The sequence below is a fragment of the Thermobia domestica genome, chromosome 6 (assembly GCF_964235325.1).
Source record: "Thermobia domestica chromosome 6, izTheDome1.hap1.1, whole genome shotgun sequence".
NCBI lineage: Eukaryota > Metazoa > Arthropoda > Insecta > Zygentoma > Lepismatidae > Thermobia > Thermobia domestica.
Genome location: NC_137459.1, coordinates 34,613,066 through 34,626,733, shown reverse-complemented (window position 1 = coordinate 34,626,733; position 13,668 = coordinate 34,613,066). Strand labels below are relative to the sequence as shown.

Below are 13,668 nucleotides of genomic sequence, written 5' to 3'. Positions count from 1 at the left end.
CGTAGTTGTACTAAAATTTGGCCGTTTTGTACCCCTAAAAGGGAACGAAGTGGACCAACCAAATTTTTAGTGATCTATATTAGGGTCCTGTACTATTATACGAAATGTTTAAATTGGGCAATTCCCAAAATTTAAGGAATGGGCCAAGGTACCCCTCCCAAAAATTTAAAGGGGTGCACAAATCTACCTACGTCTTACGATAGGGGATGGACACCTGTATACACCCATATAACCATATAAGGTAATAGGACCTCATCAAAGGGGATAACTTAGGTCGAAACCAAACACGTGGTTGTACTAAAATTTGGCAATTTTTTACCCATGAAAGGGAACGAGGTGGACCCCCAATACTAATAGAAATACTTACTACGGTCCTAAGCTACCACACCCAATTTTTAGATTTTGCAATTTCCAAAATTTAAGGGCTGGTCCAAGGTACCCCTCTCAAAAATTTCAAGGGATGCATTAATATACCCATGTCCTATGATAGGCAATAGACCCCTGTATACGCCCATATGGTAATAGGACCTCATCAAAGGAAATAAATTAAGTCAAAAACCTCCGAAATTTGAATTTTTGGCTATTTTTTACCCATAAAAGGGAACGATATAGACCCCCAATACTATGGTCCTAGGCTACCATACCCAATTTTTAAATTTGGCAATTTCCGAAATTTAAGGGGGTGATCCTATGTACCCCTGCCAAAATTTAGGGTGTGGGCCAAGGTACCCTTCCAAAATCTAGAGGGGGTGATCCTAAGTACCCCTCGGTCATTGACCCCGGGCCAATGTCATTGACCTTTGACCTATGATGTCACAAAAAAAGTCGGGGTCAAAGTTCAAAGTTAGACAGGGTGACCCCATTACTACTACACGCAATCTTGCTTAAATCTTTTCTTAAAAGCCCTATTTAGTAACCCACAACAAAACACGTTTCGTCTTCTTAAAAGCATCTATCCTTGCTTGAATATCATACGTTACCTATGTGGTTTGCTGAACACCAACAGATGAAATAACAAGAGTCTTTGTAGCCGTACGCTCGCTGTATTACAATACTCGGAGGTCATGGTCGTCATACTTTGGCAGGTGAGTGTTTCGTACACTAAACTGAAGAAGGCGTGTTTCCATTACGTGGGTGGTCTCTCAGTATCTGTACCTGTGCGTTGTCTGTGCTGTTGTTCGGTAGCGGGATTAGTGTGGGAGGGAAATGGAGTTCACGTTTGAAGAACTTGTAGATATGGTGTTTGTGTATGGGCTAACTAATGGAAACAGTCGTGCAGCTAAAAGGCTTTATCAAAACAGGTATCCAGACAAGCGACATCCAAAGTACTCCATGTTTCCGTGGCTATTTCGGCGTTTACTGGAAACGGGACACTTGCGCACATTACGATACGACCGCAGAAGGAGACGAACAAGCAGGACTCCAGAAATTGAAGAAGAGGTTCTTGATCGTGTGACAGAACAACCTTCGACAAGCACTAGAGCATTAGCACATGAAGTGGGGTTGATCACAGTAATGTTTAGCGAGTACTCCGTGAACAACAACTATACCCCTATCATCCACAGAAAGTTCAAGACCTGTGTCCTACAAACTTTGCACCCCATGTGGTTTTAGTGAATAGCTAGTGCAGCTCCATTTGCACGACCCGCAGTTTCACGCCGCAGTACTCTTCACAGATGAAGCCTGTTTTACGAGAGAGGGTGTATTCAATAGCCGGAATAGTTATGTGTGGGCCGACGAAAATCTCTATGGGACCATAAACAAAGATTTGTCGTAAATATCTGGGTAGGCATCGTCGGTAACAAGCTCAAAGAACTATATCTCTTACCACCTCGCTTAACTGCACCAGTGTACACATTGTTCGTGCAAGAAACACTCCCTGAATTATTAGAAGGTGTACCTCTTGATGTTCGTCAACGTGTGTGGGTTCAGCATGACGGAACTCCAGCACACTTTGGAGTAGCTGCTCGTCAGTGCCTTAACTATTCCTACCGCATAGCTGGATCGGAAGAGAGGGTCCTATGCCTTTTCCGGCATTATCCCGTGATCTGAACCCAATTGATTTCTTCCTGTGGGGTTATATAAAATCTCTTCTACGACACACCTTTACAGAACGAAGAAACCCTCCTTGCACAAATCCTCGCTGCCTGTGATATCATTAGTGCGAAACCAGGCAACTTCGAGAAGATGAGACAAAACTTATTACAGGGATGCCTTGCCTGCATCGAAACCAGGGGACGCCATTTTGTTCATCTGCTGTGGATGTAAGTACTTGTTCTTTTTACCAGTATAATTTTCAGTCTTGTCTAGCCTTAGAATGTGTCGTCCTCCATTACCAATACACGCAATGTACGATTGTTGCACCTGACCTCCTACGTCACTCCGTTGTCGTTTATTCAGTACACACACACACACACACACACACACATATATATATATATATATATATATATATATATATATATATATATATATATATATATATTGCTCCAAGGATCCTGCTTCCTAGGATCGTTTTCAACCTTCGGTGATATCCGGACTTTGTGATCCCACATTTTTCAACAATTTATACCGCTTTTGTGACGCCGGCAAATCGGCTCCTGTTTTGTTATGTGGCCCTTTTTCTAACGCTTCGATAGTAATACAGTACACTTCTATGATTCTTCTCTTGCGCCGACACTGTTCCTAATCGATTTGTACCTTAATCGAATCTCCAGGTCCAATAATGGACTATTTCTTTTGACCAGACCTTTCTCCGACAATTCGTTCTCTCGTTCTTGTTCGTTTGTATGTCAATCGCAGTTTCGGCGGGCTCTAGCTCAGGATTGCTGCATTTCCGAAATAGGAGTCCGTCTCTCGAATTTCTTTCTGTGTCCTCTTCCATCCTCCCGGTACGTTTTACCCAATGTTTCCGATCCCAACCAGTGTTGCTATGTGAACCCCTTCTTGCGCCGCCACTGTTCCTCATCGATTTGTACATGAATCGAATCTCCAGGTCAAATAATTCACTATTTCTTTTGATCCAACTTTTCTCCAACAATTCGTTCTCTAGTTCTATTCATGTTTATTCTATTTTGGTACATTTTCGGCGGGCTATAACTCAGTGCTCGGTGCAACGACATTGCGCAAATTTTTCTAAAGATTAGATCGTTGATAATCTAAGTAATTTATGTCTTATTAACGAGGAGCAGAAAGTGCTGAAATTGCGCAAATTTCCGCCGCGACGTTGCCAACAACAGGATTTAAGGAATTGTGTGAAATTTTGCATCGAAATGAAATGTATAAAGCTATTCCTTTATGAGATATATTTTATTGCATTCTAATATTTACAAAGCAACATACTTATTTACAGAAAATTTCATTTTACAGTTTGAATGCTTGAAATTTAAATCCTACAGCTTTTAAAAATGTCATACGTGCCTTCTCATAGTTTCTCTGCGAATTCCTGAACTCAGCATACTTCCTCATGACAAACTCGCTCCTTTTGACTTCTGCTGGTCTTTGGGCCTTTGAAATTCCTTTTAATATGGACGTTATTTTCATGGCAGTTTCCGTTTGGATCTCTAACAAAGCAGAAATCACCGTATGAATATCAGGAGCAGGGAAGTAAAATTGACTATTATAATGTCTGTGAAAAGCTTCTGGTCCATTTGTCGTCCGACGCATCGTGGATGGTATAGACGCCCACATGACAGGTGGATACCTAAAATTAATAAAATAAAAAGATCCTTAGTTCATGCACACAATTATTGACAATTTATATAAAACACTAAAACATTTATAACACTAGATTCAAGAAATATTTATAGTCTTGGTCCGTAATTTGTTTACAACTATCAAAACCTGCATTTTAATCTACGTCTTACATGAAGACAGAAGAAAATTTCACTATAATTAAGTTGCATTGAGAGAAAATACCATATCAGCACAACCATTAATGTTGTGTTCAAACTAGGACAACAGTTTTTGCAGTATTAAGAGTTATTGAAGCATGTGCTACTATAGATGAAATTCAAAAGGAAGCTACTTACTTGCAACCGTCTTCTATGTAGTTTTCTAGGACGTAATCGGAAAATTTATGCCCTGTATCATCCGGCGTCATTGATATTAGTTGAGTAAAGGCATCTGATACTTCTGTTGGATGTAAATATGGCAACCCAAAAAATGCCTTTATCCATGAACCTGTAAGAAAAGCAATAATAATAATAATAATAATAATAATAATAATAATAATAATAATAATAATAATAATAATTTGTTAGAATAAGCAAGCATTGGGAAAGTAGTGAAATTGATGGATCTTACTGTTGGCTTTATAATTTCTTCATTTCGTACATTATTAGAACAGCAGTTTATTTGCTTTTAAGAATGGTGACTGAATTAAGATTCTTCAGTCAAACAGAATAAGATTCTATTTTCAACTGTATTCTGTATTAATATATAACAAAACAAAGTCCACATGGTATTATTAAATTAATAATAAAGAATAATAGACCATAATAATATCAATAATACCTAGTTCAGATTTTGGATCCATATATGCTTGTCGCAGATCATTGTCGGCTTGAATCCTCCGCCACCATGTTTGTCCCAAATGGAATCTGCAGCCACGAATGTCACAATTTGGAAACACATTCTTGATGGCTTCGTGAGCAGCTGTTTCAAAATCAACGTAAATGATTTTCAAGTCGAATCTACTGTCTAAGTTTCTTATCATCTTCCACATGGCCACATACGTATTCTTGTCTTTCTTCGGCAAAAATGCAAAACATAGAGGTAGATAATATCCATTTTTATATGCATGTATTGTATATAACTGTGTGAAATGCTTAGGAGCATAAGTGAAAGTTCCATCTGCAAATACTTCTAACCCGCTGTTCGAACGTCTGTTCACGATATTTCAAGAGAACTTCTAGAAATATTTATATATATTGTTTATTTTATATATGTTTGTTTTCCTTACAGTATTTCAAAACTATTTGCTTTCAATAACTATATTCTTACAGTTTTAATCTTACAGTTAGATATGATACGGAAAATGAATGACTGGGACACATTCCCCAGTCACCCTCTCTAACGACGCCATTGCACACATATAATATAGATGACTGAAAATGCTATTGTTATCCATTACTTTGTATTTTTTTTTTTTTTTTTTGTTAAAACGACTTGCATTTTGGTGACTGTTTTTATTAGTCGATATACTTATGGTAATGATGGCAACGTTGCACAAGATTTTTTTCGCAATTTCCAATTTTGTTGCCTGCTCATTAAGGCTTTATCTGTGTCAACAGATAAGCGTGGGAAAATTTGCGCAATGTCGGTGCACCCTCAGTGCTGACGCATTTTCGGATAACAACTTCTGATCTTAAATCACTTCATTTGTCGTTCTCCATCATCTCTTGAAGTTTGACCCATCATTTAAGATACACCCTTTTATATATATATATATATATATATATATATATATATATATATATATATATATATATATATATATATATATATATATATATATATTTGTTTAAACCAGGTTTTTATGGTTTAAATGATTTGCCCTATATATTCATATCATATATGGACAGAAATAAGTTTGTTTCGCCTTGATGTTATTATGCAATAACCGGGTTATGCTGGAAGGGGTCACATAAGCTTAAAGCGGAATAAAAACCGCTTCTCGAGTTACATCCGAGAGAAATTGTCCTCCATTTGAACTCAGAACCAGGACTAATTGGCCACAAATGCGATACGTCTACCGACTCATTCACTCACGAATCCTGATAATAATAATAATAATAATAATAATAAAAAGTCATACTGATCTTTACATGCTTCTTAATATAACTGTCAAGAGTCATTTCAGGAGGACAAAAAGATACAAGTGAAACCATTACACAGAATTACATATGAACAATTTCAAACTACTACGGAGTACAGAAGAACTAATTTAGTTCAAGTTAGTTAACAACGATTTTTATTGGTCCAAATTAAAGAAATACACCGACTTAATCTGCATATCAATAAGAAAAGTAATAAAGATACGAATTATTTGAGTCCACTTTGGCTCAAACTCATTTATACATAAATAGATAGCAAAGATACTTATTTCGCTAAATGCCTCTCGTGGGGTCTGTATGACCCCTCCCCCCCAACACACACACAAAAAGTACGGCATTTTCGATGTATTTTATCAATAGTAAACATTGGAACGAAACAATATTTAGAATTTTTCTTCGATTGCAATTACATAACAATAATAACAACTACAAAAAAAAATCACAAAATAAACTTGTAAAAAGAAGTGCTTTTGTAGTATAATCTTTTTGAGTAATGAATGGGGAATTTAGGTCTGAATATAATACGAATAATATACGGGAGTGAAACGTGATAACCCACAAATGTGTGTTCATCAAGATTTTACAAACACTTACACTTTTACGAACATTTTTTTGTTTTTTGGTTTAAACCAGCCAACCCTGGTATATATATATATATATATATATATATATATATATATATATATATATATATATATATATATATATATATGTGTGTGTGTGTGTGTGTGTGTGTGTGTGTGTGTCTAAAACTAAAAAAATGTAATTAATATGGTCTCTCTCTAGGTTAGGGATGCCTAACGTTGTTTTGAACCCATCGGGCCCACTTGCCCAGTTGGGCATCATGTTGCGGGCCACAATTGAAAAAATAAAAGCAGTGCCCTTCCAAAAATACCTTTTTTAAAAACTTGTCGACGATTTTGTAAAAGTTACACACCAAAAACTAAGGTTCTGTAGTTGTAAATATATTCTCATTTTTTTTAAAAAACGTTGTTAATATGAATTTAAACTTTACTACATTTGCATTTATATGGAGAACTAGCAAATTTGAAAATATCCTTGTTTTAACATTCATTTTTCCCATAATGGACATTAGTAACACAAATGTTATTCATTCCAAAACTACTTTAGCTCTCCTTGGGTTGTCCCCAAGCCAATCCCCATGCCTTAAACGTCGCCAACACCTAGTGGCACACTTACCGGTAAATTTCGTAATCGATATAGCGACACGTCGAAGGATTGGCTCAAGTTTGCTAGCGACGGCATGGTTTCGTCGAGTCGAAACAGATACCTAGAGTCGGGGTATTGAAGTTACCACCGCGTAGCAGCGAGAAGAGGCGGAGTGGGACATAAAGGGTCGGAGCGGGGATTAAACATGGGGGCCATCTCCACACACACACACACACACACACTCACACACACACACACACATATATATATATATATATATATATATATATATATATATATATATATATATATATATAGATAGATAGATAGATAGATAGATAGATAGATAGATAGATAGATAGATAGACAGATCAGAAGCACTAAACTGTTTACAAACGTAAATGTCATTGGAACTCTTTTTAAAACTCTAGTACTGCCAAAATTGGAATATGCGTCAGTGATCTGGGCAGCTAAATGTAAAACTCAAGAAAATCAGATAGAAGCAACACAAAAAAGATTCCTAAGGTACTTATATTATAAGAAAACAGGACAGTCTGCTCTGGTAAATAGAATATCTTACTCTAATTTGTTAAGTGAATTTAATTATATTAAAATTTCTGCTAGATGTATCATTGCACAAGAAATATGTCTACACAAAATAGTAAGTGGTATATTTGATAATAGTGAATTTTTACAATACATTAAATTTAATATCAGTGACAGAACGTTAAGAACAAGAAATCTGTTGTGGTATAAAACATCCTAAACAAATACATACAATAATTCACTATTGGTCAGAATGTGTAAGCTGTATAATAATATAGCACAAAGTGTAGAAGAATTTGACCTTAATCTTAACCAGCAAGTGTTTATAAAATTAATCAAAAATAAATTTTTATTGAATAATAGTTCAGGATAAAATAAATATAGTTGTAATTATGGACTTTATCTATGTATTTATGTCTTCTTGCTTTCAAGTATATGTGCGTGTATTTATGTGTGTATGTATTCATATAAAACCTAATACCTGTAGGGTATGTACTTCAATATGTGTATCTGGAAATATTCAGAAGCATAAACCATAACTGTTGTTTATAGCGGTATCTATTATCTAACTTTGTGTATCTGAGAAGAATATTTCTTGCCATTTTTGTGTTTTTGTGTTTTTTTGGGGGGTATTTGTATTTTCATTTTTCTTTTTAATACTATATTTTTTCTTTTTTTAATTTTTATCACTTACTAATCTAGTAATTGTTCCTTTAATGTATGTAATAGATAGTAAGAGCCTTCTGTAATTGTAGATTTTTTCTCTGTTGAAGGTATATATATATATTGGTGTAACGGGTGCCATCATATTCCTCCTCCTCGTTATACCTCGTGCATCTGATCTCCTCGTTATACCAACATTATTCTATATGTATTCTTTAAAAGTGGATACCTAGCTGAACGTCCTGAACGGTTTGTAATTCCCAAGAAGTTCGCCTTCGATCTTGATTATGCGAACGTTTTTGATCACTGTGGCACGTCATTTTCCATTCGGTGTTCATTGTGCAAGTTAGTGGTTTGTTTTGAACACTCCGTTAATGTCGATGATGTGCATTTTGTGAAGTGTAATACATACATCCCATAGAAGGTTGATCTCTGCACCTCTCGGACACTATTTTCTGTCGCCTTCTTGATGGACATGGTGAGTCATTAGCAGCTAATATTTTTCCTGTCATCATTGTTCATACTACACTTTCAAATGAGCCTTACTAGAGATTGCACTTGCGACCTCGCACTCAAGGGTTTCCTTGTGAGATTCATAGGCTTTAAAGTACGCAATAAATAATATTATTTTGTAGCAACAAAATATAGTATACAGTAAATTTGGTATACACCCTAAATATCGTAAATACCCTAAATATATTATACACTACACCACCTATGCAATTTCACAATTATTGCAAATACAAACAAATAATATAAAGCCATACAATGTAAGAGAAATAATTAAGTCACATGACTTCGTTGCTAATACACGCGAATAAAAATCTAAATTATTTGATTTTTCTTGGCTTGTGAGTTAAATATTCGGTTTACCGTATCGGGCTTGATGAGAATAACGACACAGAAAAGAATTTAAAACAATCAGCTAAGTTATAAGAGCGTTTGATTACTGCACTACTATTCAAATAGTTTGATTGATATTTAAAGTATTGACAAAACCTCCCAGAAGCGTTCAATTTTAATTATTTTTGCTCCTTCCAAGTATACAACATATGAGAACTTAGAAGTCCAATTCAAGTGCAAACTTATAAGGTTCCAAGTACGGATCTTACAGACTAAGGATTCGGGAGCCCTACTTTAGAATTCTGTCACATGAGTTCCTAGTATGCAGAATGAGATTTAAAGGACCTTCTTGCCAAATGTGCGATACTTAGTACATGGACAGTTTCTGGTTGATTAGAAATAAATAAATAAATGCGCGTAATTTTATGATAAAATTACATGGCGAACGCATTTTATATAATCTCAAACGGTTATCATCGAATATACACGGTTAAAGGAGCACTTTCTTTGGCCAAATTAAAATGACCCCAACGATTTATTCTTCTACATGCGACGTCTCCTTCATTGCCTACCGGGCGAGGTCGAAAAAACACGCGCTTACGGACCATAAGGTTGGTGATTCGCGCCCACCCCTGGGTACTTTTTTGTGTTTTTTAGACTCACTTTAATGTAAACAAAGGTTTTTTTTTACACTTTTAAGTTTTCTTTTTCTACATTTCACAAAAACAAACCTTCCATACAAAATAACGTAATAAACAGAAAATTATGTATAAAAAGTACGTATGAATGCGCGGGCCACACATCACGTGTTCGCGGGCCAACGGTTAGATATTTTTTTCTCTAATATCCAGTAAACTAACTGGGTAAAATGTTAACCCGGGAACGGTCGACTGGTGAGCGCAGCGCTCACCCTGGTTTATGTATTCGTTTCAAAGCCGCCCTAATTGGGTCACAGACCTGAGACGCTGTCTAGCTGTCTCTTGATGTGTCTTGTGTGTGTGAGAGAGCCAAATGTAACCTTTTCATTCTCTTCTGTTGGAGTAGAACTGACTTTATAAACGTGACTATGCGTAATTTGTGAGCGCCATGCTCACGTGTCGACCGACGGCGTGAGTGATTTTTCTGAGATCATGGACAATAAGAAGGAGCAGATCCAGGTATGGCTTGCGAAAAACAGGGAAAAACAGCTATACGCATGCTAGCTGTGAAGTGCCAATCTGTGGGAAACACACTGTCGGCATCTGCTGGAAGTGTAATGGATGATAGCAAGACATGGGGTAGAACAGTGTCTTTTTGAAATATCCACTGTATGTATCAAGAGACATAAGTAGAGTATTTGCACTAAGATATTTATATTTTTAATTTCATTAGAAATTTCCAACTCAAAATATGAATAGCATGAACATATGAAGAGCATATACTGAAAACTCGCTCTAATTATGTAAATATCTTTTTAGAAAATATAATCGCAAACAAATGATATCAATAGTGTTCTATCCAACTTTTACAACATGATTAATGATGCATTTTGCATGTGTAATCCCCGTAAGAAATATGTTAATGCAAATTATCCGAGCTGGTTCGCTTATAGTATAATTTTAAAAAATAAAATCCATATCATATCATCATAAAGAATGGAAAAGTGGGATAACTGCAAGTCTATATCATCGTGAAAAAATTCATGAGTTACGTAAACAGATAAAGACCGATATATCACTTGCGTATAAGACATTCATTTTAGAATCTGAACTTTCTATTCGTAATGACCCGGGCCAACTTTGGAGTTTTGTTAAAAGCAAAACTAAACATATGTCATCAGTTTCCTTGACTTACAGTGTAAAAGAAATACATTATGACTAGAGACCGGATGTTAGGCAAAATGCCTATTCTTTAATATTCAAGATATGATCAAAAATAACGTTTTAAAGTTTATATGGGGGGTTATAGTTTCGATTTGAGGCAATTTTATTTTGCCTATTTTGCCTATTTCGACCTTTACTGCCTAAATAAATGGTTTAGTGCCTAATGTTGCCTATTCTATGCATTTTCTTCAATTTAAGCCTACATTGGGAAAAATGTAATTTATATAACATAAATAACACACACACATATGTGTACATCAGGTGTTTGTAAACACAAGCACCTGATACGTTGCAATATATATAGATATACAGAGTGAACTTCAAAGATGTGTACATACTTCGGGAAGTGATTAGTGATATCAAAAAAGACAAACAGTCCCCGTGTATTTGGTCTAATTTCGTGTCATGTACGAGTGACAGAGTGCCAACTTGGAATCGAAAATCGAATCCTGACAATTGGAATGAAACCGAAAGATGTGCGCATACTTCGAGAGGTGATTCGTGACATGAAAAGTCCTCTTGAATGTCTCGAATCAGCTCCCGAAGTATGTGCATACCTTTATGTCTCGTTCCAATTGTCAGGATTTGATTTTGGATTCAAATTTCGCCCGCCTGTCATTCCTACACGACGTGGAGTTCGACAACATGCAAGAGGACTTTTTGTCTTCTTTTGATGTCATGAATCACCTCTTGACGTATGTGCACATCTTTCAGGTTCTCCCAGTATATATGGAATGCATAACAAGCTTCGTTTTTATATATACAATAAAGAAGATATTAACAAAGAAATATGTTTCTATATTCTTTGAACATTATCTATGACTTGAATCAATTTTTTTTAAAATTATATTGAGTATTTATCTTCATTATTTCGAGTTACATTTTAGTGCCTATTTAACTGCCTATTTTTAAAATTTTTAGTGCCTATTTGCCTGCCTATTTTTCAGGTTTTTAGTGCCTAAACATCCGGTCTCTAATTATGACAGTGAGATTGCTCAGGACTTTGCACATTTCTTTCAATCTGTTTATAGTAATGTTTCAGCAAAATACGACGTAGATAGTTTAGTTTCTAGCAAGACGAAATGCAGTAGCCTGTTGGACAACTATCAACTTGGAGAAATACAACTTCAAGAAATTTAATTGGCTGTAAAGTCACTTATACCAAAAGTGACATGTGGACCTGATGTCATTCCTCCCTATGTTGTCAAAAGCTGTATTGATATATTCAAGTATTCACTCCATACTATACTCAATATATCCATAAGAACAGGCACTTTTCCGGACAAATGGAAAGAAAGTTTAGTGTGTCCAGTATCAAAGTCTGAAAATAAAAACGAAATACAAAACTTCGGACCTATAGTTATATTATCTCATTTTGCCAAAATTCTTGAGAGTATTTTATATGCATGAATTCTGAATCACGTTAAACCAGCTAAATCCATACATCAACATGGTTTTTTAGGCAATAGATCTACTGCAACAAACCTAGCAATTGTAACAAATTTTATAGCAACGGAGTTAGACAAAGGCGGCCAGGTAGACGTTATTTATACAGACTTCAGTAAGGCATTCGATGTCGTGGATCATGATGTTTTAGTGGCGAAATTAGCAAGCCTAAACTTTACAAAGTCTGCAATTGAATATATTGTGTCATATTTATGCAATTGGAAACAATCTGTTCTATACAAGGGTCATATCACTGAAAAGTTTGCTACTCTGTCTGAGGTTCCCCAAGGATCTCATCTGGGTCCTCTGTTATTTCTCCTACTTATTAATGATATTCTGCTTTTTATTGAAAACTCTGAGATTCTCCTATTCGCTGATGATCTCAAATTATATTCTAGAATTAATTCAACTGAAGACTGCATCCAACTACAACAAGACCTAAAGCGAGTTCAAACATGGTGCGATGACAACAAATTAATAATAAATGTATCTAAGTGTAAATTCCTTTCTTTTACGAGAAAAAGAAATCCCATCACCTTTGACTATACACTGAAAGAAACCAAACTGTCTAGGCCAAGTACTGTTAAAGATTTAGGTGTTATTTTTGATCCTGAATTAAATTTCAATCAACACATAAATATGATAACAAACAGCGCATATAGAAACTTAGGTTTAATGTAGAGAATAGGGCAAGACTTTTTCAGTGAGACAACGCTAGCAAGACTTTATTTTACATATGTTAGATCAAAATTAGAATATTATTCTACTATATGGACTTCCAATAATAAAATATACTCTCAAGAAATAGAAAGCATTCAAACGAAATTCTTGAAAATGCTTACATACAAAAAAACTAGTTTTTATCCCAAATATTTTTCCTACAATGATCTAGTAAACAATTTTAATTTTCAAACTTTAGAAAAAAAGAAGATGGATGTTAGACTTGTTATTCTTATACAAGTTATTAAATAATAAGATTGATTGTATGGAGTTGGTCTGGAAAATATCACTGCGGATTCCCACTTGCAAAACCAGAGTAGAGAATACAGGTACATTTTATTGCGCGAAAGCTAGAAGCAATATATTAAATAAATCCTCTATGTGGAGGCTGTGTACGTTATATAATGACATTGTAAATAAGTTTGATAAAGTGGATGTATTTAGTTTATCAGGAAACAGGTTCCGATCATATTTAAAACAAGAAATTCTCTATAGAAATAATTAAGAATTTTATGTATGTAACATTTATTGTATGTACACAACACTATAACTGGGCACTAAGCCTGTTGTGTTGTATATAA

The 13,668-nt window shown here is 35.2% G+C and overlaps 1 protein-coding gene across 1 annotated transcript; it reads right to left on the bottom strand.

Annotated features, from left to right (window-relative positions):
- Positions 1–3,116: 3,116 nt before the first annotated feature.
- LOC145687653 (uncharacterized) lies at positions 3,117–4,564 on the bottom strand. Its single transcript, XM_081761113.1, has 2 exons — positions 4,032–4,564; positions 3,117–3,703 (listed from the first exon to the last, which is right to left on the bottom strand). Exons 1-2 carry the CDS (start codon positions 4,100–4,102, stop codon positions 3,364–3,366), a joined length of 411 nt encoding a protein of 136 aa, XP_081617239.1. The 5' UTR covers positions 4,103–4,564; the 3' UTR covers positions 3,117–3,363.
- Positions 4,565–13,668: the final 9,104 nt, after the last annotated feature.